General features: G+C 47.3%; 1 protein-coding gene across 1 annotated transcript in view; it reads right to left on the bottom strand.

Moving 5' to 3' along the window:
• The window catches only part of cass4 (Cas scaffold protein family member 4), an 80,438-nt gene extending 66,717 nt beyond the window's left edge, over positions 1–13,721 (bottom strand). Inside the window, 1 exon segment of the mRNA XM_052031663.1 lies at positions 13,615–13,721. Within this exon segment, the coding sequence (XP_051887623.1) occupies positions 13,615–13,710 (96 nt within the window). The 5' untranslated portion in view covers positions 13,711–13,721.
• Positions 13,722–23,718: the final 9,997 nt, after the last annotated feature.

The following is a 23,718-nucleotide window of genomic DNA, read 5'->3' as shown; positions in this document are numbered from 1 at the left end:
TGTACCCAGTGCCCAGTGAACCATAAGCTTGGTGCTGAGTTTGAAACAATCTTTTCATCAACCATTCATCAACCATTCAAAGGCTGTGACAGAGTGCTGGAGGCAGTGATGAATTTCCTCACTTCGTTCCGCCTTCACCCAGAGTTAGGAGAGGTGATGTACAATTGTTCACTTTTGTAGTGAACTTTTTTCAACACCTCCCTCTGTAACTGGATCCTTGACTTCCTGACCAACAGACTGCAATCAGTGAGGATAGGCAGCAATACCTCCAGCACGATTATTCTCAACACTGGTGCCCCACATGGCTGCGTCCTCAGCCCTCTACTCTACTCCTTATATACTCATGACTGTGTGACCAAATTCTGCTCTAACTCCATCTACAAATTTGCAGATGACACCATCATAGTGGGCCAGATCTCAAATAATGATGAGTCAGAGTACAGGAAGGAGATAGAGAGTTTAGTGACATGGTGTCATGACAACAACCTTTCCCTCAATGTTAGCAAAACAAAAGAGCTGGTCATTGACTTCAGAAAAGGGGGCGGTACACATGCTCCTGTCTACATCATCAGTGCTGAGTTCAAAAGGGTCGATAGCTTCAAGTTCCTGGGAATGAACATCACCAATAGCCTGTCCTGGTCCAACCACGTAGACGCCATGGCCAAGAAAGCTCACCAGTGCCTCTATTTCCGCGGGAGTCTAAAGAAATTTGGCATGTCCCCACTGACCCTCACCAATCTTTATCAATGCACCATAGAAAGCATCCTATCCGGATGCATCACGGCTTGGTATCGCAACTGCTCTGCCCATGACCACAAGAAACTACAGAAGGTTGTGGACGCAGCTCAGCACATCAGAGAAACTAGCCTCCCCTCCACGGACTCTGTCTATACTTCTTGCTGCCTCAGTAAAGCAGCCAGCATAATCAAAGACCCCTCCCACCCTGGACATTCTCTCTTTCCCCCCCTCCCATCAGGCAGAAGATAGAAAAGCCTGAAAGCATGTACCACCAGGCTCAAGGACAGTTTCTATCCCGCTGTTATAAGACTATTGAACAGTTCTCTAGTACAATAAGATGGACTCTTGACCTCACAATCTACCTCCTTATAACCTTGCACCTTATTGTCTGCCTGCACTGCACTTTCTCTGTTACTGTAACACTATATTCTGCATTCTGTTATTGTTTTACCTTGTACTAACTCGATGTACTGATGTGATGAAAGACAAGTTTTTCACTGTACCTCGGTACATCTGACAATAATAAACCAATTCCAATTCCAATTCATTAGGTAAGATAAGATCTTTATTAGTCACATGTACATCAAAACACACAATGAAATGCATCTTTGTGTAGAGTGTTCTGGGGGGCAGCTGCAAGTGTCGCCACGTTTCCGGCGCCAACATAGCACGCCCACAACTTCCTAACCCGTACGTCTTTGGAATGTGGGAGGAAACTGGAGCACCCGGAGGAAACCCATGCAATCACGGGGAGAACGTACAAACTCCTTACAGACAGCGGGGGGAATTGAACCTGGGTCGCTGGTGCTGTAACAGCATGACACTGACCACTCAACTCCAGACCTCAGAACGTGGACCAAAGAGATGAACTCCAGAGGTGAGGTGGGAGTGATTGCCCTTGATATCAAGGCAGGTTTGACTGAATTTGGCATCAAGTCAGCAGGCATCATAGAGAAAACACTCCAGTGGCTGGAGTCATACCTCCACAAATAAGATGGTTGTGGTTGCTGAAGGTCAGTCATGCCAGCCACCATTCAGTTCCATTCACAGCTCTACAGTAAATGAAGCAGCCCAAACCTGCAGACAGCAAGACCAGGAGAGCATTCCAGTATGGGCCGAGAATTCCAGAATAGACTGAGAATCACCATTTGTGCTGCAGAAGTGCTAAGCAATGACCATCTTCCACAAGAGAGAGACTGACCACCTACCCTTTTCATTCAATGCATTGCCATCACCATGTCCCCCACCATCACCTTGAGCAGGTCAGAGGCTGGGTCTCCTGTGGCATCTCCTGACGCCTCATGGCCTTTCCAGCATATTCAACACATAAATCAACAGTGTCCTGGAACACTGGATGAGGACAGTGCCAGCAACTCTCAAGAAACTCAACACCATCCAGGAGAAGCAGCCTACTAGATTGGCACCATATCAACCACCCCATGACTGGCACACAGCGGCTGCATTTACAAAATGCACTGCAGTAGCTCAGATCTGTGAACTCTACCCCAAGGAAGGCCGAGGGCAGTGGGTTCATGGGACCATGACCACCTACAGGATCCCCTCCAACTCATTGACCATATTGTCTCCGAAATACATGGGCGTTCCTTCATCATCTCCGGGTCCAAATCCTGGGACTGTCTCCCCAGCAGCACCATGGGAGCCCCTGCACCAGAAGGACTGCTGTGCTTCAAGGAGGCCCCTCACCACCACCTTCTCAAGGGTAATTAGGGATGGGCAATAAACATTGGTCAGCAACGACAACATCCTGAAAGATGAGGAAAGTGGAGACTATTGCAGAGTCTCCTCACTGATATTTACTGTTGGGGTCTGGTACTGAGCAGTGAGGGAGGGTTGCTGGAGGACCTTTGCCTTATCAACCACGACCTGGAGCTTGATCTCCAAGTGTGTAAGCATCGTCTGCACCCTGCAGCTTGATGACAGGACTTGCGCTGAACTTGGCTCTGTGTAGAGGCTGGAAGCAGTTTCCCATTCATCCAATGAACAAAGTCCGCTCCAGTGGGGAGCTGGCGGAAGGGGAGATGCAATAATTGCTCTATTTGGCATGTCCCCTTTGACACTCACCAACTTTTATTGAAGCACTATAGAAAGCATCCTATCTGGATGCATCACGGCTTGGTACGGCAACTGCTCTGCCCAGGACCACAAGAAACTGCAGAGAGCTGTGGACACAGCTCAGCGCGTCACAGAAACCAGCCTCCCCTCCTTGGACTCTGTCTTTACCTCTCATTGTCTTGGTGAAGCAGCCAGCATAATCAAAGACCCCACCCACCCGGGTCATTCTCTCTTCTCTCCTCTTCCATCAGGTAGAAGATACAGGTGCCTGAGGGCACGTACCACCAGGCTTAAGGACAGCTTCTATCCCACTGTGATAAGACTATTGAACAGTTCCCTTATACGATGAGATGGACTCTGACCTCGTGATCTACCTTGTTGTGACCTTGCACCTTATTGCACTGCACTTTCTCTGTAGCTGTGACACTTTACTCTGTACTGTTATTGTTTTTACCTGTACTACATCAATGCACTCTGTACTAACTCAATGTAACTGCACTGTGTAATGAATTGACCTGTACGATCGGTATGCAAGACAAGTTTTTCACTGTACCTCGGTGCAAGTGACAATAATGAACCAATACCAATAACTGCGGTCAGCCAAGGAGGCCTGAGATTGGCTGGTTCGACACTGGAGCGGGAACGCTCTGCATGAGCCTCAAAGGGAGCTGCACTACACCGAACCTGAACAGCAGGCAGGTATTCAGACACCAGGGCTGCTCCACCGTTCAACTGAATCACACTGATCTTTACGTCTGCTCCATTGGTCTTGTCTGCAAAGCTCCAGTTAATGTACAGCGACAGTCTATTGGGAGCAGAGTCCCAGACTTCCCTGTGTGTGAAGGAGTGCATCCCTCTCACTTGAAGATTATGTCCATTTATATTTCCCATCAGAGGAACTATAAATGAACACAGTCTGGTCACAGCCTCTGGCTGGCAGCCGTGTGTTAATAATTCAGGTTCTGAACCGGCAGTCACAGCTCGCCAGCTGCTGTGACTCTGACACGGGGTCACACGCGCCTTGTTCAGGGGGTCCAGGCTCACTGACTTGTCAGGTGCGGCTGTGACTGGATTCCAGCTCGTGTCTGGGGTCACGTTGTCAGGGGTTTGGTCGGACAGCTGATACAACTGCAAGTGACAGGCTGTGTGGTGGGGCTGTGGGGATTACAGGCCTGCCATCTGAACCTGCCAGTTGCCTGGTGCCCACGCTGATGACAATGGTGAACTTGTGCCGGCTACATTTTTCCCTCAGCCGTCCCATCGTTAACCACAACCCTCTCGCTTCACAACAATATCTGCCCCCAACATTGTATCAGTGTTTTGGCCCATGTCTTCCTTCTCCAGGAAGACACTGACAAGCTGAGATAAGCTTTTTGCATGTTCCATCCATCAAATTAGACGGTGCCTACCACAGATTATTCAGCACACAAAGGCATCACAGCAGGGACTAGATCAATTCTTCCTCTCAGGCACTTGAACTTATCGGCTGGGTTCACCAGAGGAAACCTGTCAAAAGTAACCCGTTCCTTATTCACTGACATATCAAACACTTTATATCAATACTGCTATCCAACACGTTAACACAATGAAAAGCCGGACATGAGCCTTCGTTATAAAACTGATGTGTTTTACTCCTGTCATTCTAACACAGGAGTGTTAGAACAGAGGAGGTGTCAGGGGTAAGTATTTTACTCAGAGAGTGGTGGGTGTGTGGAATGGGCTGCCGGCGACGGTGGTGGAGGCGGATACGATAGGGTCTTTTAAGGGTCTTTTGGATAGGTACATGGAGCTTAGTAAAATAGAGGGCTATGGGTAAGCCTAGTAATTTCTAAGGTAGGGACATGTTCGGCACAACTTTGTGGGCTGAAGAGCCTGTATTGTGCTGTAGGTTTTATATGTCTCTATGCTTAACACAGACATACCCCACTGCCAAGTATCTTCTTCGCAGGCAGTCCCTCAGGATCGAGGGTAACTTGCCTCCGCTCCAGTTCTGTGGGTTCTAAGGGGGCAAATGAGACCAAAGTGGGGACCCCAGACTCTCCCAGAGACGGGGCAGGAGGTGTCTAACAGGGAGGGTGGGGCATCTGAAGGCCACTTCCACAGGGTGTCTGCTGCATGGCGTCAATGCCGGGGACACCGGCCGGGGAGAGGACACCGTTATCCCTCCGGTGGATTTGCAGGATTTTGTGAAAACAAGGAAAACATAGAAAATAGGAGCAGGAATAGCCCAGTCAGCCATTTGGGCCTGTTCCAACATATAACAAAATCACGGCTGATCGTCCCTCCAGCACCCTCTTCAGATACAAAAGCCTGAAAGCACGTACCACCCCACTGGTGGACAGCTTCTATCCCGCTGTTATAATACTATTGAATAGACCTCTTGTACGATAAAGGTGGACTGTTGACCTCACGATCAACCTCATTATGGCCTTGCACCTTATTGTCTGCCTGCACTGCACTTTCTCTGTAACTGTTACACTATATTCTATGCTCTGTTATTGCTGTTCTCTTGTACTACCTTGATGTACTGATACGATGAAATGATTGTATGGATGGCACACCTCAGTACATGTGACAATAATAAACCAGCTTAACAATTTACCACTGTCACCCCATGCACCTTGATCCCTGGAGCACTGAGGAATATACCTACCTCCCTCTTGAATCTATTTAATGACTAGGCCTGCATTGCTGTCTGTGCTGGAGAATTCCATGGATTCACTACCCTCTGGGTGTAGAAATTTCTCCTCATCTCTCTAAGTGGCACACCCTGTATTCTGAGGCATTGACCTCTGGTTCTAGTGTGTCCTGCCATTGGAACAGCCTCTCTATACTCAGTCTGTCCAGCCTTGTTGGAGGTTTAGAAGTTTCTATGAGATCCCCTCTCATTCTTCTAGCCTCAAGTGAACATAGACCCAATTTCTCTTCATAATTCAATCCATCCTTGGAATCATTCAGGTGAACTTTCCTTGCACTCCCTCCCAGCCTGGCACATCCTTCCTCAGATGAGACTAAAACTGCACACAAAGCTCAAGGCGGGCTCTCACCATAGCCAAGACATCCTTGCTTCTGCACTCAAGTCCTCTTGTGAGGAAGGCCAACATAACCTTGCATTTATCCATGTTAAACCTCATCTGCCGTGAATCTGCCCACTCACCCAAGAGACACATCTGGTGGTGTCTATACTGACCTCCAGCCATCGCGCCAGGGTTCAGAAGCCTACAGGAGGGAAGCGATCACCACTGCTTGGCACACCATGCGTCTCGTGCTGTATTTGAGCTCCTGACCTTCGAACACTCAGATGGCTAAAGGCTGTGCTGGCACACTGGAGGAGATAAGGTATCGCATCATCCATGTCTGCCTTGGCTGAGAGGTGGCTCCCATCACCTTTTCCAGGGCTTTGTTGTGGACCTTTATCATCGGGGTGGTTATGTACAGTGGAGCAGGTTGGTAGAGGACCTTTGTGTTGTGGTTAAACTTGGTATTGGTTTATTATTGTCACATGTACCAAGATACAGTGAAAAACTTTTGCTTGCATGCCATCCAGGCAGATCATGCCATACCTAATTACACCGCAATCATAAAAAGAAAACAGAATGCAGAATATAGTGTTGCAGTTACAGGGAAAGTGCAGTGCAGGTAAACAGGTACAGTGCAAGGGCCACAACGAGGTAGATTGGGAGATCAAGAGTTCACCTTTTAGCGTATGAGAGGTTGGTTCAAGAGTCAGCGGGATAGAAGCTGTCCTTGAGCTTGGCGGTCTGTGCTCTCAGGCTTTTGTATCTTCTGCCTAATGGGAGGGGGGGAGAAGGGAGAATGACCAGGGTGGGAGGGGTCTTTTTCACAGGGTGGAAGTGGCTAACACGAGGGGACATAATTTTAAGGTGACTGGAGGAAGGTATAAGGGGTATGTCAGAGGCAAGTTTTTTACACAGAGAGTGGTGGGTGCATGGAACGCACTGCCCGCAGAGGTGGTGGGGCCAGATACATTAAGGACATTTAAGAGACTCTTAGATAGCCACATGAATGATAGAAAAATGAGGGGCAGAAGGGTTAGATACATCTTAGAGCAAGATAAAATGTCGGCACAACATCATGGGCCGAAGGGCCTATACTGTGCTGTAGTGTTCTATTTTCTATGATGTTGGCTGCTTTCCCAAGGCAGTAGGAAGTGAAAACAGTGTCCATGGAGGGGAGGCTGGTTTGTGTGATGGACTGGGCTGTGTCCACAACTTTCTGCAGTTTCCTGCGTTTCTCAAGTGCCACACTGATCCTCTCCTGTGTTTCAGTGAAAGGGTCAACAATAGCCTGTCCAGTGAAGTTGAGTGACCATCACTGGGGCTTCACAGCTGGGGGGTGTGGGCCTGAAGGAGATTGCTGATGTTGGATCACTTGTCCTACCAGTGGATTTGGAAGCTTGGCCATTTCAGGCCTCAAACGTATTCACATGGAAGCAACTCAATGACTGAGGTTGGAACGACATTGATGCTGGAGTGAAATTGAATGGTTTCCATCTGTCTTGTGGATATGTAGAACCCCTGTTAATCTGCTTTGTGTCCAGTGACACCCCGGTGCTATCTCAAGCACTGGGACTTACCAGAGGGCCTGGATCCCCCCGGAGTGCACACAGCCACTCCCTGAGCTCACGTCCTCATTCCTCTCCCTCAATGTAGATCATCAGAAAGTTTTCCCAATGGCAAATCTGGAAAATTTTGGAGTGGTTGGACAAACTTGGGTTGTTTTCTCTGGAGCAGCAGAGGCTGAGGGGAGACCTGATGGAAGTTTATAAGACTATGAGAGGCACAGATAGAGTAGACAGCCGGTATCTTCCTCCCAGGGTTGAAATGTCTAATACTAGAGAGCATGTATTTAAGGTGAGAGGGGGTAAGTTCAAAGGAGATGTGCGGGGCAAGGTTTTTACACAGAGAGCGGCGGGTGCCTGGAATGTGCTGCCGGGGTGGTGGTGGAGGCAGATGCGATAGAGGCGTTTAAGAGGCTCTTAGATAGGCACATCAATATGCAGAGAATGGAGGGATATGGACATTGCGTAGGAAGGGATTAGTTTAGGTGGACCTTTAATTACTAGTTCAATTAGTCTGGCACAACATTGTGGGCCGAAGGGCCTGTTCCTGTGCTGTACTTTTCGATGTTCTATGTTCCTTTATGTTCTAAATCCAACTTCTGGGCAATACATCTCACACCCCTCATTACAACACTGATGTACTGGACGTTCACACATCACCACCAGAGCACTAGCATACCGACTATGCAACACCACTGGGACAACTCACAAGAGCACTCACGTACCAACTATGTTCTCTAATATTATCATTACTTTCACTAATACACTCCAGTTCCATATTCCTCACCATAACATTCCCTTCAACATATTCTCCATGTACTAACAGAATCAGTGATTGCAGCCAACATGCTTGGTTACAGAAGGTATAGCTCTTGTGTTCTTATCAAACGTTTGGTGTTTGTTTTCTCCTGTTTCAGGACAGGGGTTGTCATTCCTACTTTATGATTGCAAGCCTGCTCCAGTGTATTGGGGGATGTTATTGGTGGAGGAACAGTCACTCTCCTGCTCATTATAGGAAGGATGTGGAGGCGTTGGAAAGGGTGCAGAGGAGATTTACCAGGATGCTGCCTGGTTTAGAGAGTATGGATTATGAGGAGAGACTGAGGGAGCTAGGGCTTTACTCTTTGGAGAGAAGGAGGATGAGAGGAGACATGATAGAGATGTACAAAATATTAAGAGGAATAGATAGAGTGGGCAGCCAGCGACCCTTTCCCAGGGCACCAATGCTCAAGACAAGAGGGCATGGCTTTAAAGTAATGGGTGGGAAGTTCAAGGAAGATATCAGAGGAAGGTTTTTTTACCCAGAGAGTGGTTGGGGCATGGAATGCACTGCCTGGGGTGGTGGTGGAGGCAGGTACATTGGTCAGATTCAAGAGATTACGAGATAAGCATATGGAGGAATTTAAAATAGAAGGATATGTGGGAGGAAGGGGTTAGATAGTCTTAGGCGAGGTTTAAAGTTCAGCACAACATTGTGGGCCGAAGGGCCTGTATTGTGCTGTACTGTTCTATGATTCTATGATTCTATGCTGCACAAAGGCTTTGGAATGACTTTGAAACCTTCTTACAAACTGGCCCATCTATGGTCATCTGTCTTTTGGACTGCAATTTTACTCCAAAATCCCTCCTCCCTGTTTAAGTTGACATCCAGTCCCCTTAGGTCTTGTTAGATACTGGCCTGGATTCTCCCTCTTCTCTGGATCAGCTAATCTTTGACCGGTCGGTCATTAACATCAGTGGTGTTGGTGAGATGTCCATCTGGGCATAGGGACTGCTGCAGTTTCCCACAGAGTGCCCGCACCTCGTTCTCCCAAGTGCAGCCGGCAGATCGAGAAGTGAGCACTGGAATCAGCTGGGTCCCAAAATGCACCTCGAACCTCTGACGGCACAAGGATGAGGAGAAGGCAGCACAGTGGCACAGCTGGCAGAGCTGCTGCCTCACAGCTCCAGTGACCCAGGGTTGATCCTGACCTCAGGTGCTGTCTGTGTGGAGTTTGCACGTTCTCCCAGTAACCGGGTGGGTTTCCTCCCACATTCCAAAGGCGTGCAGGTTGGTAGGTTAATTACCCACTGTAAGTTGCCCCTAGGGTTTAGGTGAGTGGTAGAATCTGGGGGCAGTTAATGGGACTGTGGGGGAATAAAATGAGACAAGATATCTTTATTAGTCACGTGTACATCGAAATGCACAGTGAAATGCATCTTTTACGTAGAGTGTTCTGGGGGCAGCCCACAAATGTCGCCACGCTTCCGGCACCAACAGAGCATGCACACAACTTCCTAACCCGTACGTCTTTGGAATGTGGGAGGAAACCAGAGCACCCAGAGGAAACCCACGCAGACACGGGAAGAAAGACAAACTCCTTACAGACAAGCAGCAGGAATTGAACCCGGGTTGCTGGTGCTGTAATAGTGTTACACTAACCACTATACTACCGTGCCTGAGTGTAGGATTGGGATAATTGGTGGTTGATGGTCAGCAGAAACCCAGTGGGCCGAAGGGTCTACTTCCTTGCAGTAAGATTCGAGACACTATGTGGTTTGTGTGAACAATATAAATGACAACACAAATTGACAACTGAAAATTTAACTCACCACAGAATACTCAGTATTCTTCAATACGGAGACCACAAACTTGTGTCTCCCCAATACATCGTTGCAGTAGGTAGTCAAGCAGGGGAGCACGTCTGAATGTAACAGGTTCTATTTAAAATGTACCTGCAATGGCAGGCATGGTAGTGTAGCAGTTAGCGTAACACATTACAGCGCCAGCAACCCAGGTTCAATTCCGACCGCTGTCTGTAAGAAGTTTGTACATTCTCCCTGTGTCTGTGTGGGCTTCCTCTGGGTGCTCTGGTTTCCTCCCACATTCCAAAGATGTACAGGTTAGGAACTTTTGGGCATGCAATGTTGGCGTCGGAAGCGTGGCGACACTTGTGGGTTGCCCCCCAGAACACCCTATGCAAAAAGATGCATTTCACTGTGTGTTTCGATGTACATGTGACTAATAAAGGTATCTTATCTTATCTGGAGTAAATTGTGTGAGCACTCTCCATAAGCATGACACGGAACTAGAACATAACCGATGCCAACTCAAAGTTTCTCACCAATTAGTAAGGACGCGCTCATAACTCAGGATATCCCAAAGGGCTTAACAACCAATGAAATACTTCTTAGGTAAAATCACTGTTACCATGTGGGAAAATAAAGCAATTTGCCAATAGCAAGGTCCCACAAACAGAAAAGACATAATACCAAATATCCACCTTAGTGCTAATAGTTGAAGGTATGGACGTGTTCCAGGATTAGAACTTTCTTCAGATTGTAAAATCTCCTTCACCTAAGATGGGGATTTGGTTTAAAATCTTATTAAAATTACCTCCTATAGTGCAGCGGCTCCACAGTTTTGCACCAAACTAAAAGCCTATATTACTGACTCGAGGGTCTGGAGTGGAACCTGCAATTATTTAGTAACTTCTGAATGAGTTATTGATATCAAGCAACTTTTTAAAAATGAGCTTTCACCTACCCAAGATCACGTCTGGCTCTCACAGAGGTGTTGATTTTGTTTGGTAAAGGGTAGCACAGAGGCTGCTGCCCTCAGCTACCACACCTCACTAGCCATTTGATCCAGGCAACATCAGTTGCTGATTCACAGGACTCTCCACTTGCTTCTCCATCATCAGGTAGGATTCAGGAGGAACAATTCTGGTTGATTGTCCTTTCTCCAACTCTGGGGTGCTGAGGCTAATGAGAGTGCTCTTCCCATAACCTTGGGCAAATGGCTAAGTCAATTCAGACTGGGGACTGAACATGCAACACTTCTAGACTGTGCCCATACATTGCATACTAGCATGATGGACTAGCTGAAATCTTAAAAGTAAAATAAAACATATTTAATATTTGTTTCTAAATAGCTTTTAAAATTCTCAATTTGTATTCAAAATATTTCTAGAGAATAAATTTCTTATTGTCATTCAGAGATTCAGATCTCAGACTTGACACGGGAACAGTTTTGAAACAAGGATAACCTTTAGAGTTTGTGCTCCTGCTGGAGAGCTTAGCTGCCAGGACACTTGGCACTTCTATGGCAAATTAATTAAACTAGTGCCGAACTAATTAAACTAGCAATTAAATGCCTAACTAAACTAATCCCTTCCTACACAATGTCCATATCCCTCCATTCTCTGCATATTGATGTGCCTATCTAAGAGCCTCTTAAACACGTCTATCATATCTGCCTCCACCACCACTCCTGGCAGCACATTCCAGGCACCCACTGCTCTCTGTATAAAAAACTTGCCACTCACATCTCCTTTGAACTTACCCCCTCTCACCTTAAATACATGCCCTCTAGTATTAGACATTTCAACCCTGGGAGAAAAACAGGGATCTTTTTCACATGAAAGGTGCTATTGAAAGGAGGGAAACTAATCATCAGTCACACATACAGAGACGTGAGGCAGATATTCCTCGTCAATCACATATGCTGAATGTGCAGTGTACAATTATATTTACATTGAATTCTGCTTTCAAAATTATACTCAAATGGAACCAATTTTTGAAATCAGGGTAGAACATACATAAGCTACTCTATGTGGATTAATTTCTACCACTTTCTCTCTTTATTTCTTGTTAAGTTTTTGAGGTCCAAACTTTCATTGTGTGGGAAAGGTGCTCTTCACTGATCTGTGCTGAGTGAGCATTGGGTGGACTATCATGGACTCACACTCACTGATCAATCTGTGCTGAGTGAGCCGGTCCCGGTCAGAGCAGTGACATGTGAATGCCACGACACACATCTGGGAGACGAGCTTTGTGCCTGCCTAATGGATGACAGAGTCTCCTGTCAAAGGGAAGAGGAGCATTACCAGGGAAACACCTCAAGCAAAAGCGGATTCTACAGAAAGGATTGTGTTTAGCGGGAAACATTGTAAAGATCACTGGATTGTTGGGTTTCAGTAATTCTCATTTTTGGTATACTACCCTGGGAAAACGATAGAGCATATATCTGCTCCACATTACACGACAGCAACGATTCAATCAAATTCCTTTAGATATTCATTGGATTGTTAAACTTTTCAGCTTCTGTCTGAATGTTGATGTCTGGGCAGTAGCGTTACACCTATGTCCAGACCTGCTGTCAACTGGTACACATCCTGCTGCAGTGGTCATCAGATTCCAGCCCTGACAGTGACCCCAGCTGACTCTTCCCCACCAACCACACCCCCACCCCTTCTTGATGCTGAGGTTAATCGTAAAGAACTTGCATTTGTGTCCCAAATCATGTCACTGTCAGTCCTCAACCTTAGACTTTAACTCTGTTTCTCTTTCTGCAGATGTTCCCTGACCTGCTGAGTGTTTCTGGAGTGGTGCAGCTGGTAGCTCTGCTGCCCCACTGCTGCAACAAACAACCCAGCTTCAATCCTGACCTCTGCTGCTGTCTGTGTGGAGTTTGCACGTTCTCCCTGTGACCACATGGGTTTCACCAGGGTGCTCCGGTTTCCTCCCACATGCCAAGGACATGTGAGCTGGTAGGCTAAGTGCCCACTGTAGATTGTAGAATCTGGGGGGAGCTGATGGAAATATGGGGAGAATAAAATTGGGATTAGTGTCAATGGATGCTTGATGGTTAGCACAGACCCAGCGGGCTGAAGGGCCTGTTTCCGTGCTGTGTGACTCTAGCCATTTTGAGTGACTGTTGGAAACACTGGACCAACTTGCGCACATCCTTCCCACAAAAATCAAAGCAATAACAGGATAAACCCTTTCAGTGACAGTGATTGAGAGAGAAATATTGGTCAGGGCACCGGGAAGAAGTCTCCCTTCATTACGGGGGGGGGGGGGGGGAGAGAGAGAGCCTAGGTTTGGCGATTTTCCTTAAGGACATCACCTCGGGAAGCGTTGGCACAAGTCCAGACATCTAGTCCTCTGGTCTGCAGAATGGAGTGGTGGGATTTAATTCAAAAACAGTAAAGCTCTACAATTGCTTTTATTGCATTGAAGAGTTGATCCTGGTTCCTATCTCCACTCTGCCCTCTGATAAGCCAGTAGTTTGGTAGCACGGGCTCTGCAGTGGCTGTGCGCTCACGAATAAACTGACAGAACTTCAGCAAGTTTTCAACGAGGTGAGGAATTCTGCTTGCATCCAGGAGGAAATGCCGCCGCTAATCGTCACTAATATGGAAGGGGCACGACAGAGAGAGAGAGAGAGAGATACTCACTGTGAACTTCATCTTCCACCTCCAGCTCATATTCCCCAGGACATGCTGTTGCACCACTAAATATATCCAGTCGGAGCAAAGGACAAAGCAGTGCATCAGATTTACTGGGCACTGGGCATTTTCAAACACCGACTCCTTTTTTTTTCCTCTCGCTATTGTGCAGAGGTTGTTTGTTGCAAATTGTATATTGAAAATGTGCCTCTTGCTCTTTTCACTGGCGACCCCGCGCTGAGTGACTGGATTCACTGCTGCGGGGCTTCAATGGGGCTCATTACCATAAGAAAACACAGCGGACATTCCCATTGGCTCAGTCCAAGGCCTCATGCAGATGAGTGGCCCCAGGGTCACTGAGATACATCACAGTCCAACACTGACATGCAACAGTGGAGAAGGCCAAGGGGGAATGTCCCTGCTCAACACTGCACCTCATCTGCTATCTCGCTAATCTTTAAATCCCATGCTGGTCTCGCTTATTTCAGAAAACAATAGTGATTCCCTTTCTTTCCTACTGGCATTAATATAGATGGATACAATGGCCAGCATGGGCACGGCGGGCCGAAGGGTCTGATTCTATACTGCATGACTTTATCCAGTTCCGCGGCCGGTGGACGGTCGCTGATTCTCCCTGGATGGGTCAGAACGCCGGTACCGGTGAGCTGTAGACATTCAGTGTGCCAGGTCCCATTCTGATGGTGATTTGAATCCTCCAAGTTCTCCAACTTCTGGTATTTCTGCTCCCTGTCCCCCTTTCTCTCTCCTCCTGATCTACCCAGCCCTTCCTACTCTCACCCCAGCCCTCATCACCCTGTCTCTTTCCCCTCCTCCACCCACTCCATCACCCACACACTCCTCCCACTAGGTCCCCTCCCCCACTGTTCCTCTCTGCCCTCCCCACCTCCCTCCCTTGATTTCATGCTTCACCTTCCTCTCCTATCAGATCCCATCATCTTCAGCCCTTTGTCACCACCCATCACCGCCCAGCTTCTGACACTGTTTCCACTCTCCGCTCCCACATCTACCTCTACATCTACATCTACCCACCCCCCTCACCTGGATCCACCTATCCCCTGCCAGCTCTGGCTCCATCCCTTCCCTCCACCTCTATACCAGCTATCTCCCCTCTATCTTTCAGTCCAGATGACGGGTCTCAGCCAGAAATGTCAAGTCCATTTCGCTCCATGGACGCTGCCTGACCCGCTGAGTTCCTCCAGCATCTTGTGTGTTGCTCCAGATTCCAGCATCTGCAGTCTCTTGTGTTTCGTGATTTTAATCCAGTCCGATTAGTGGGAAACTAATTGAAAGTGAGTTCATACCAAACTTTGATGAGGGGGCATAAACTGGGGGTCTCCCCAAACCCATCACTCCGAGCTGCTGAGGCTAACGTCACCCCCTTAGAAATATACCCACTTCTGAATCATATCCCGTGGGAAACATTCAGGAATTTGGCATCATGGTCTGGTGCGGCAATTCAGATGTACAGGAATGTAAGAAGCTGCAGAGAGTCGTGGACTCAGCCCAGTACATCACGGGCACATCCCTCCCCACCATCGGTAGTATCTACAGGAGGCGCTGCCTCAGGAAGGCGACGTCCATTGTCAAAGATCCCCACCATCCGGGCTATGCCACCTTCTCACAGCTACCATCGGGCAGGAGGTACAGAAACCTGAAGTCCCACACCACCAGGTTCAGGAACAGCTACTTCCCTACAGCCATTCGGTTCTTGAACTAACTGGCACAACCCTAATCACTACAGTTTAGCAACACTATAACCACTTTGATCAGTTTGCAATAAAATGAACTTTGCTTTATTTTTGTTCTAATTATGTTTTCTTGTACAGTAAAAGTTGTTCATAATTTATGTTTTTTCTTGCGAATGTTGTGTATCTGATGCTCTGTGCCTGTGATGCTGCTGCAAGTAAGCTTTTCATTGCACCTGTGCACACATGGACTTGTACATATGACAGTAAACTTGACTTTGACTTTGCCTCTTAGCCCAATGGTCCATTGGTATCTGCTTAGGGATGTTAGATGCTTAGGCAAGGGGAGTGGACAGGAACAACACTGATGAGATCAAACGTCACTGAGTAAATCCCTCCGCTGCAGAGGTGTGGGAACTGATGGAAAGGTGTTGGGACTTTGCTCTTAATGGGAGACATAGGAGACTGCAGATGTCTGGATCTGGAGCAGAAACGATCTTCAGGAGGAACTCAGCAGGTCGAGCAGCATCTGTGGGAGGAATGGAATTGTTGACGGTCCTGATGCAGGGTTTCAACCCGAAACGTCGACAACTCCTTTCCCCCCACAGATGCTGCTCGAGCCGCTGAGTTCCTCCAGCAGATTGTGTGTTGCCCTAAATGGGAGACTTGTTTGAAGGCAGCGTATGAGAGGTTGGGAAATAGAGAGGGGGAAAACACATGCATTTTATAGCATTTTGTAATCTCAGGATAGCTAAATGTGTTTTGCAGACAATAAGATACTTCTAAAAGATAGTAATGAACAAATGCCTATTTGGACACTGGAGACTCCCACAGGCAGCCAGTGAGATAATCAAAGAAAACAACCCAATGGGTCAGGCAGAATCTGTGAAGGGAAATGGACGGTCAACGTTCACCTGGACTGAAAGATAGAGGGGAGAGAGCCGGTATAAAAAGGTGGAGGGAAGGGGTGGAGCCAGAGCCGGCAGGCGATGGGAGGATCCAGGTGAGGAGGGGTGAGAGGCAGAGGGGGGAAGGGAGAGTGGGAATAGCACCAGAATCTGGGAGGTGAGAGGTGGAAGGGACAAAGGGCTGAAGATGATGGGATCCGATAGGAGAGGAAGGTGGAGCTTGGAATGAAATAAGGGAGGTGGGGAGGGCAGAGGGGAACAGTGGGGGAGGGGACCCAGTGGGAGGAGTGTGTGGGTGATGGGGTGGGTGGAGGAGGGGAAAGAGACAGGGTGATGAGGAGCTGGGGTGAGAGTAGGAGGAACTGGGTAGATCAGGAGGAGAGAGAAAATGGACAGATTACCTTAAATTGGAGAAGTCAGTGTTCGTGTCCAGACGGTAGGGCTGTTGTAGAACAGAGGGTTCTTGGAGTACAGGTACTCCAAGAGTCCCCAAAAGTGGCATCACAGGTAGACAAGGTGGTGAAGAACGTGTTTGGTGCACTGGCCTTCATCAGTCAGGTCACTGAGTATAGGAGTTAGGACATTATGTTGCAGTTCTACAAGTCACTGGTGAGGCTGCACTTGGAATATTATCTACAGTTTTGGTCGCCCTGTTATAGGAAAGACATCATTCAGCTGGAAAAAGTGCAAAGAAGATTTACGAGACCATTACCAGGACTCGAGGACCTGAGTGTTAGGGACAGGTTGGGCAGGCTACGACTTTATTCCTTGAAGTGTAGGAGACTGACCTTATAGAAGTGTGTAAAATAATGAGGGGCATAGACCAGGTGAATGCACACAGCTTTTTCCCAGGAGAAATTGAATCAAAAACTACAAGGCACAGGTTTGTGAGAAGAAAAAGATTTTAAAAGGGACTTGAGGGGCAACCTCTTCACGCAGAAAGTGGTCCATTTATGGAACCAGAGGAAGTGGTTGAGGCAGGTACAATATTTAAAAGACATTTGGACAGGTACATAGATAGGAAAAGTTTAGGGGTCAAACATGGGCAAGTGGGACTAGCCTAGATGGGCACCTTGACTGGCATGGAAAAGAGGGGCGCAAGGGTCTGTTTCCATGCCGTATTACTCAATGACTGCAGTCTCCTGTGTCTCCATTTTACTACTCCACTGAGATAATCTGCTTATACAGTGTGACAGGAGCCACACCCCAGACCATGTGCTCCCATTCCTCCTCACTGTCCCTCTCCCCTGTGCGTACACTGCAGTTCCCCTAGACTGTATCTGTACCGCATGCCTCTAGTCCTTAGCTCGCCCATTCTCGCCACCACCCCCACATGAGCTCTGCTGACTGCTTCTATATGAGGTAGAAGCAATGTCCAGCACCCTGGGAGGAAGTCTCCCATACTTCCTCCAGATGTTTTATTCACCCACCGGGACAGATGATCGCCCATTGGACTGCACGCTCTCCGACGGCTCCACCTGTCACACACCTGGGACTGTGCCTTGACCTACTCTGGTGAACACCTGGCGCTCTCCAAACTGTGTCAAAAGATCAACATTGTGATGTTCACTAATTGTGGCCGAATGTCAGAGGCAGAGTCCTCCAATGTGTCGTTAGTCTCTGCGACTGAGGACCAATTTCTCTGCTGGCATTTGCAGCTGAGGGGACCGCCGTCTCCATTGACTGGATCCAATTCTCTGCAGCTCCGGGGATAGGTGCAACTTACTCAGGGGTTGCTGAAGATTGACAACGAGCCCCTTTATAATGCAGCCCCACTGCATGGCGCCACTACCCTGGGGTTGGGGTGGCAACTTCACTCTGATAAAAAAACACTGCCTCCCTCCACCCAGAGTGTGGGTAACCCCAGAAATGGACAGGTTTCTCTCTTGGCGCCAGGGACTGCCTCATGGGACCTCTCCCAGGATGGAGAGCTCTCAGTCCAGGGTCACCGTTTTTGTCACTCATGGCAAGGGGGAGATGACCCCCACATTTATATCGCCAGGGAAAGGGCGGCTTGAAACCAGACCTGCGGTTTGAGATCTGGATGTCGGTCCAGATGCAGGATCTCAACTCGAAATATCGACTGATGTTCCCACCACAGATGCTGCCTGACCTGCTGAGTTCCTTCAGCAGTTTGTGTTTCTGCTCCAGATTCAAGCAACTGCGGTCTCTTGTGTGTCTGTGATTTTAACTGCTCCCCTTATTGTCCCTGTGAACTGCTCCCAGCCCCACAGGGGTATTGCATTACCCCTGTCCAAGGCAAGACCCCTTCTTATATTTGATACCCCAATTTGCTTTGCAACGTGTCCCCTTTACAGAGGGAGGGAGGACTTACAGTATATGGGGGCCAACAGCAGTGTTTGTTCTTCCTTTCTGCCAAGGTGGAATTTATCACATATTCAGCAGTTCACATTCCTGAATTAAGTTTATTGGTGAGGCAATGCTTGGGTTGGTTAAGGGAGCGTCTCTAAATTACCTATTCAAACTGGAAAGAGAGAAACTAGAGGCACAAGAAAGTGCAGATGCTGGAATCTGGAGCAACATACAAGATGCGAGAGAAACTCAGAGGGTCAGGCAGCATCTGTGGAGGGAAATGGACAGTTGGCGTTTCAGGTCGAGACCCTTCATCTGGACTACTTGCATTTATCCAGCATCTTTCACGCCCACAAGGCAATCGATGGCTGTAATATCAGGAATCGCGGAAACCATTTTGCACAGAGTAAGATCCCAAAATGTGACAATGAATAAGAACCATAGAAAGCATCCTATCCGGATGCATCACAGCTTGGTGTGGCAACTGCCCTGCCCAAGACCACAAGAAATTGCAGAGATTTGTGAATGCAGCCCGGTCTATCATGACAGCCAGCCTCTTCCCACTGCCTCGGGAAAGCAGCCAACTTCATCAAAGACCCCTCCCACCCCAGTCATTCTCTCTTCTACCCCCTTCCACGGGGCAGAAGATAAAAAAGTTCGAGAACACGCACTACACAAGCTCAAGGACAGCTTTTCTCCTGCTGTTATATGACTCTTGAACGGATGCTTTCCACAGTAAAGATTAACTCTTGATCTCCGAATCTACCTTGTCATGGCTCTTGCAACTTACTGTCTGTCTACCTTCTCTGTAACTGTAACCCTATATTCTGCATTTTGTGTTTTTTTCCTTTTGTACTACCTCAATGTACTTACGTACGGAATGATCTGTCTGGATGGCACGCAAAGAAAACTTTTCACTGTATCTCAGTACATGTGACAATACTAAACCAATTATCAATTAAACTGTCTTAGTGATGAGGGTGAAGGGACAAATACTGGACAGGACACTCGGGAAACTCCAGTCACACTTAGGAAATAGGGAGAGCAACAAAGCGAGGGGAGGAGGCCATCCAGCCTCTCAAACCCATTCTATCCTTCTGTTCCAGGCAGGCTAAGCGTATCCGAATTCAATCAGCCTTATCTTCACTACACCCTGAGTAGCAAAATTCCATCAAGCGTGAACTTAAAGCAATTAATTGAACTGGCATCCAGGATTTTATGTGGGAGATATCTTCACCATTTGCGGAAGAAGTGCTTCCACCTTCGGGATGGCCTGGATCGGATGTTAAGGCTTCTGTTTCTGTTCTTCCGTGCTCCCGGATGGATGATCCCACACTTAGCCATGTCCAGGTTAGCAGCCGGATGTTTACTCTCCTCCCCCTTCAACTCCAAAGTAGTACTGTGGGAAATTTTATATCCACTTGGGAAGGTAAATATGTCCCAGGGTTAACATCCCAGGCAAAATCCTGCTGGCTGGGAATTCTGTCAGAATATTTTTATGTGCTGCACAAGACAGAGTTTGGGGGGAAAAAAAAGGATTGTTTATTGTGATTGGGCGCAATGTGCACCAGGCAATCCATTTTTAGTTTGGGTCGTCTGTGTGTATGAGGCATCACACACACAGGGCTCCGACACTGGAGAGCTGAGGCCAGTGTTAGGCCTGGCTAAGGTGGCTGAGCCTATTAGAGCAACTGCTGGGGTGTCTGAGCTGCTGATCTTCCTCCTTCCCATTCGCCAATTGTCTGCAGGTGCCCTCCGCATGGACTCCCTGAAATCCCATGTTCCATACCAGCTCAGCTCCTAGAACTGAGGCAGTACATACAGGACAGTAAAATGCTAATGGATAGACTCTTAACGGTGTTGGTGTACAGATGGATCTTGGGGTCCAAGTCCATAGCTCCTTGAAAGTGGCTGCAGAGCTTGATATTGCAGTAAAGGTAGTGTATGGCATGCTTGCCTTTATTTGTCAAAGCACTGAGTTCAAGAGTCAGGAAGTTATGTTGCAGCTTTATAAAACTCTTGTAAGGCTGTATCTGGAGTATTGCATTCAATTCTGGTCACCCTATTATAGGAAGGATGTGGAGGCTTTGGAGAGGGTGCAGAAGAGGTTTACCAGGATGCTTCCAGGATTAGAGGGCACATGCTATAAGGAGAGGTTGGACAAACTTGGGTTGTTTTCTTGAGTGAGGGCATCACCAAGAGCTTGTCTTGGTCCAACCACGTAGCTGCCATGGGCAAGAAAGCTCACCAGCACCTCTACTTCCTCAGGAGGCTAAAGAAATTCAGCATGTCCCTGTTGACCCTCACCAATTTTTATAGGTGCACCATAGAAAGCATACTATCTAGATGCATCATGCCTTGGTATGGCAACTGCTCTACCCAAGACTGCAAGAAACTGCAGAGAATTGTGGACACAGCTCAGGACATCATGGAAACCAGCCTCCCCTCCATGGACTCTGTCACTACTTCTTGCTGCCTTGGTAAAGCAGCCAACATAATCAAAGACCCCACCCACCCCGGACATTCTCTCTTCTCCCCTCTCCCATTGGGCAAAAGATACAAAAGCCTGAAAGCACGTACCACCAGGCTCAAGGACAGCTTCTATCCCACTGTTATAAGACTATTCAACAGACCTCTTGCACGATAAGATGGACTCTTGACCTCACAATCTACCTTGTCGTGGCATTGCACCTTATTGTCTGCCTGCACTGCACTTTCTCTGTAACTGTAACACAACACTCTGCACTCTGTTATTACTTTTCCCTTGTACTACCTCGATGTACTGATGTGATGAAATGATCTGTGTGGATGGGATGCAAAACAAAGATTTTCACTGTACCTCTGTACATGTGACAATAATAAATCAATCACTACTTACTATTGGTGAGGTCAGATCTGGAGTGCTATGCAGAGAATTATTTTCTTATTTAAGGAAACATTAATATATGTTGGAAGCATTTCAAAGGTTTACTGGATTAATACCTGATATGGGTGGGCTACCTGATGAGGAAAGGTCGGTCAGACTTGGGTTACATCCGTTGGAGTCCAGAAGAGTGACTGAGACATACAAGGTTCTGAGGGTCACGACAGGGTGTATGTGGAGAGTGTGATTTAACTCATGGGAGAATCTAGAACGAGAATCACTGTTTGAAAATAAGGGGTCGCCCATGAGCTTTGGAGGCAAGTGGTCCTAACAAAACCAAACTGAGCATCAATGAGTAGGTTATTTACTGGTAAGTGATGACAACAGCCTCCATCAATTTACTGATGATTTAGAGTAGACTGATCGGATAGCCAGATGGAATTCATCCTGCTTTTTGTGGCCTGGATGTACCCAAACAATTTTCCACATTGCTGTGTAGATGCCAATTCTGTAACTGTACAGGAACAGCTTGGTCAGAGGCACAGTTAGTTCCGAAGCACAGGTCTTCAGTACTGCAGCTGGGGTGTTACCGTCCCAAGGCCTTTATTGTATACAGTGCTCTCGGCAACGTTGTATTACGCCAAAGCCCCATTCACTTACACGAGTGGGCTTACATGATGCCATGATACTATTATATAGAAGAGTAGGGGAGTTAAGTTCAATGTAGCTAAATCCAAGGTAGTATGTTGGGAGCAGGGAAGAAAACAGTGATACATTCCTGGAAAATGAGTATTTAAGCAGAGTAGAAATGCCTACAAATTTTGGGTGGTGACAGACCATAAAAGAAAACAAACAGATCTCGTGGTTCATTTGTGGAGAGATAGAATTGAAAAGTAGAGGTTTTGTTAAACTTGCCCATAACAGTAGTCAGACCATACTTGGAGTACTACAACTAGTTCTGGTTACCTAACGATCCACTGTGAATGGTACAAAAATAAGTTACTTTAGGGATGCTGGTTGTATTGAACAGGAAAGATTGAACACATTGCATCTTCTTTTAGAGTCATAGAGTAATAGAGCACAGATACAGGCCCTTCAGCCCAACGAGTCCATGCCGACCACAGTGCCCACCCAGTTAGTCCCAATTTCCTGCGTTTGGCCCATATTCCTCTGAGCCCTGCCCCTCCATGTAGCTATCCAAGTGCTTCTTAAATGATATTATTGTACCTGCCTCAACCACTTCCTCTGGCACCTCATTCCATAGACTCATTGAGGACTTGGGTAGCAGTTAGTGTGTATTTTATTAACACAGGGAATAGTAGAAGCATAGAAGTATAGATCAAGTGAAAACTAGATCAGCACACAAAACAGACAGGAAAAGAAAGACACATTAGATGAAGAGGGTGAGAAAGAGTTTTGTACGGAGCATAAGGTCATGTGTAAGTCCTCTTTAAACACGGTTTCTGTGATGTCAGTGATTGAATTTTTTTGAAACAATTTAAAAAGATTCTGCTCTTCTTTCCCATGGCCGACCTGATCTGCCATAAGAGCACAGGAATCTGTGTGATGAAACAAAGACCATTTACCATCCTGACGGTCGTATGGTGCAAGCTGTGTTGCAGAAACTGTGCCTGCTTCCACTTCAAGCAGTACTGAAGCCACATTCACACACAGTACTCCAGGGTGCTATTGAACTTTGAGAAACACGCATCCTGTTGCATGACTAATTTGTGAGATTTCATATAACCCCAGTGAAATGACACAGAAACCATAACCACCACACGATTAACTTAGCAGTAAAGCCCTGCCAGCAGCAACCTTGCTAATTAGCTGAACTGAATGAAGGCTAATTATTTTTTAGATAAGCTGTATGGTTCAAGATTCTGTGGCTGCTTTATCCAAGAACAAGATCATACACAGCTTGGCTTGAGCAGAAACCTGTCCAGAGTGGCTGGCTGTAGCTGACATGACTGTGAACAGTTGTCTAACACAGTTACAACCTAAGGGAGATTTAAGTGCTGGGCGGCATTTCCTTTTCCAACACTACCTGGATAAAGACTCGTTCATCCTTTAGGTTGTCCATTTAGTAGAATCATCCAGAAGATTAAGATGCATGGGATCCACAGTGACTTGGACATTCAGATGCAGGAATGGCTTGCCCATAGAAGACAGAGGGTAGCGATCAATGGGTCTTATTCTTAGAGTTCAGTGACTAGTGGTATTCCACAGGGATTCGTACTGGGACCTCTGCTGGTTGTGATATATATATAAATGACTTGGATGAAGACATGGATGGATGGGTTAGTGATTTTGCAGCTGACAC

Source organism: Pristis pectinata, chromosome 16 (genome assembly GCF_009764475.1).
Source record: "Pristis pectinata isolate sPriPec2 chromosome 16, sPriPec2.1.pri, whole genome shotgun sequence".
Lineage (NCBI taxonomy): Eukaryota > Metazoa > Chordata > Chondrichthyes > Rhinopristiformes > Pristidae > Pristis > Pristis pectinata.
The sequence above is the reverse complement of the archived record's forward strand: the minus strand, read 5'-3'. Positions and strand labels throughout refer to the sequence as shown.